Here is a 2,222-nt window from a genome sequence, read left to right on the forward strand (position 1 = left end):
GGTGGCGTCAGGAAGGGAGGATGAGTGAAGAACAGCTAATCATACTGCAATATGAACAAGCACTATTTCTTTGGAATAACAACGAAAAGGAATTGACTGAGCAGAATAAGGATAGTTTGGGGGCAGATATTCATACACTAAGGTGACCTAAAGCAGGCACCTTCTTTTCTCATTTAAGGGAAAGGAAAAAAGCTCTTCTCAAGCTGAGACTCCAAAAGGTTCAAGTCCGGGATCCTAGGCCACACTCCTCTTACTGCCTTCCCAGAAATGTGTGCCCTTGGACACACACACACACACACACACACACACGAGAACAGTAAAGAAAATTGAACTAGTCAATGAAGTTAAAGGTGATTTAATGAGGAAGCATCAGGAAAGACTCAGTCCTCCCCAAAGTCCTCTTCAGATGAGCCTCACACAGCGAGAAGACCAGCTCAGCCAGTGAGAACTTCAGCCTTCCTCAGAGGCCCAGGGGCCTTCCGGAGCATTATGAGGCATCACATTAGACATTACAACGAGGAAAGGATTATTCTGGATGACACAAGTGAATTGAAGTGGGACTCAGAGGCAGAATGGAGAGGCGTTCAGCAGGTGGTGGTGGTTGCTCAAGATCATGGGTGTGAACCACATTACTTCTGCTTGGTCTTCTGCTGAGATGGCTCAGGCATCTTGGGGTGGCAGGGCTCAGGCACCTTGGGGTGGCAGGGCTCGGGCACCTTGGGGTGGCAGGGCTCGGGCACCTTGGGGTGGCAGGGCTCAGGCACCTTGGGGTGGCAGGGCTCAGGCACCTTGGGGTGGCAGGGCTCGGGCACCTTGGGGTGGCAGGGCTCAGGCACCTTGGGGTGGCAGGGCTCAGGCACCTTGGTATGGCATGGCTCCTTGGTTTTGGGGGCACATGGTTCCTGGGGCGGAGGCTGGCAGGGCTGTTTGACCTGCTGCTGCTGGGGCTGAGGGGGTGGGGTGCAGGGCTGCTTCTGCTGCTGGGAGCTCATGCTTCAAAAGAGGCTGGACCTGGAGACAGAAAAACTGGCATAGTGAGTCAGTTACACTGGGGAAAGTTTTTTGTTCAATGCCAAATAAAGATTATGTGATAGCCCTTTAGAAAATAACCTTTTCTCTGATTGCCCCTTGAGAGTAAAGTATGGGTTGATCGTTTCTGGTCTCTTTCAAGATGAGGCACTTCAAGGCAATGGAGTTTGCTTTCACCACGATGGGGCTTGCTCCAGCCCTCCTCTTGCCCATATTTCTCACTGACAAGCATCCAAGACCACATACTACGTCTTTTAGAAAAAAACAACTTCAATTCTCTAAATATTATTACCACATATTGTGACTAAATTATGTGAGTTTACACAGGCCTTTGAGTATAGCGGCCCTTCTGAAATGCTCCCTTTCCCAGCTCAGCTCTCCATCATAGCTTACATCACATGGCATCACCACAGCTCTTCTTGAGCAAGTTTCCACCAAACTTACAGTCTTCCCATCTCCCCGAATTCCCGTCCCTATCCACTTTGCTTTACATCTATTCATACATATGTAATATCTTTCCCTGCTAGGCAGAAGAATGTTGAGTAAATTCCACATCACTATGACTTATTCAAAGTGTCTTCAATGTAATGGTCCATCTTATGAACCAAACTTTTTGAAATAAGTATCAGACATGGAGAGAAGAGCAGTCTTATAAATGCCTTGGCTCCGAATTCCTGTCACTGCTGTTGTGCTATGGACACTGGCATACATCTCTTCCCTGCCATTACCTCATTCTCCCTAACTCCACTGTGGAGGTTGACTGCCTCCATTTAAGCTGTCTTTAAATCTAAACTGAACTTTAATTTAAAATAAAGTAGCCCAATAATCTCTCAAAAATTAAAACCCTGTGCCACAGACCTTACATGCATTTACCTTTATAGAGTCTAAGAATGAAATTAGAAATCAAGGTTTCCATAGGTTCCCATCAGAGACTCACCTGGTACACAGAGAAGAACAGGCTGTCTGGTCCTGCAGGTGATATGTGAAGTGAATGGCCAGCTGGCTTTTTATACAGTCAAGGAGCCCTGCCTCAAGGAAATAGGATCACCCCGGGGCCCCTCTGTTTTCATTCGTCACTTGTCAAACATGATTCACCCCACTCCTCTCAATTACCAGTTGGCTCAGCTTTTGTGATGAAAACCACCCACTTGATATTTTCTGGTGCTAGCTGTCTGACAATGATGTCATCAGGG

At 47.4% G+C, this 2,222-nt stretch overlaps 1 protein-coding gene across 1 annotated transcript; it reads right to left on the reverse strand.

The window, feature by feature from the left end:
- Positions 1-339: 339 nt before the first annotated feature.
- On the reverse strand, positions 340-2,001 carry LOC101539462 (cornifin-B). The gene is made up of 2 exons (XM_004618110.2): positions 1,967-2,001; positions 340-1,011 (listed from the first exon to the last, which is right to left on the reverse strand). Exon 2 carries the CDS (start codon positions 990-992, stop codon positions 630-632), a length of 363 nt encoding a protein of 120 aa, XP_004618167.2. The 5' UTR covers positions 993-1,011; positions 1,967-2,001; the 3' UTR covers positions 340-629.
- Positions 2,002-2,222: the final 221 nt, after the last annotated feature.

Source organism: Sorex araneus, chromosome 3 (genome assembly GCF_027595985.1).
Source record: "Sorex araneus isolate mSorAra2 chromosome 3, mSorAra2.pri, whole genome shotgun sequence".
In the NCBI taxonomy this organism is placed as follows: domain Eukaryota; kingdom Metazoa; phylum Chordata; class Mammalia; order Eulipotyphla; family Soricidae; genus Sorex; species Sorex araneus.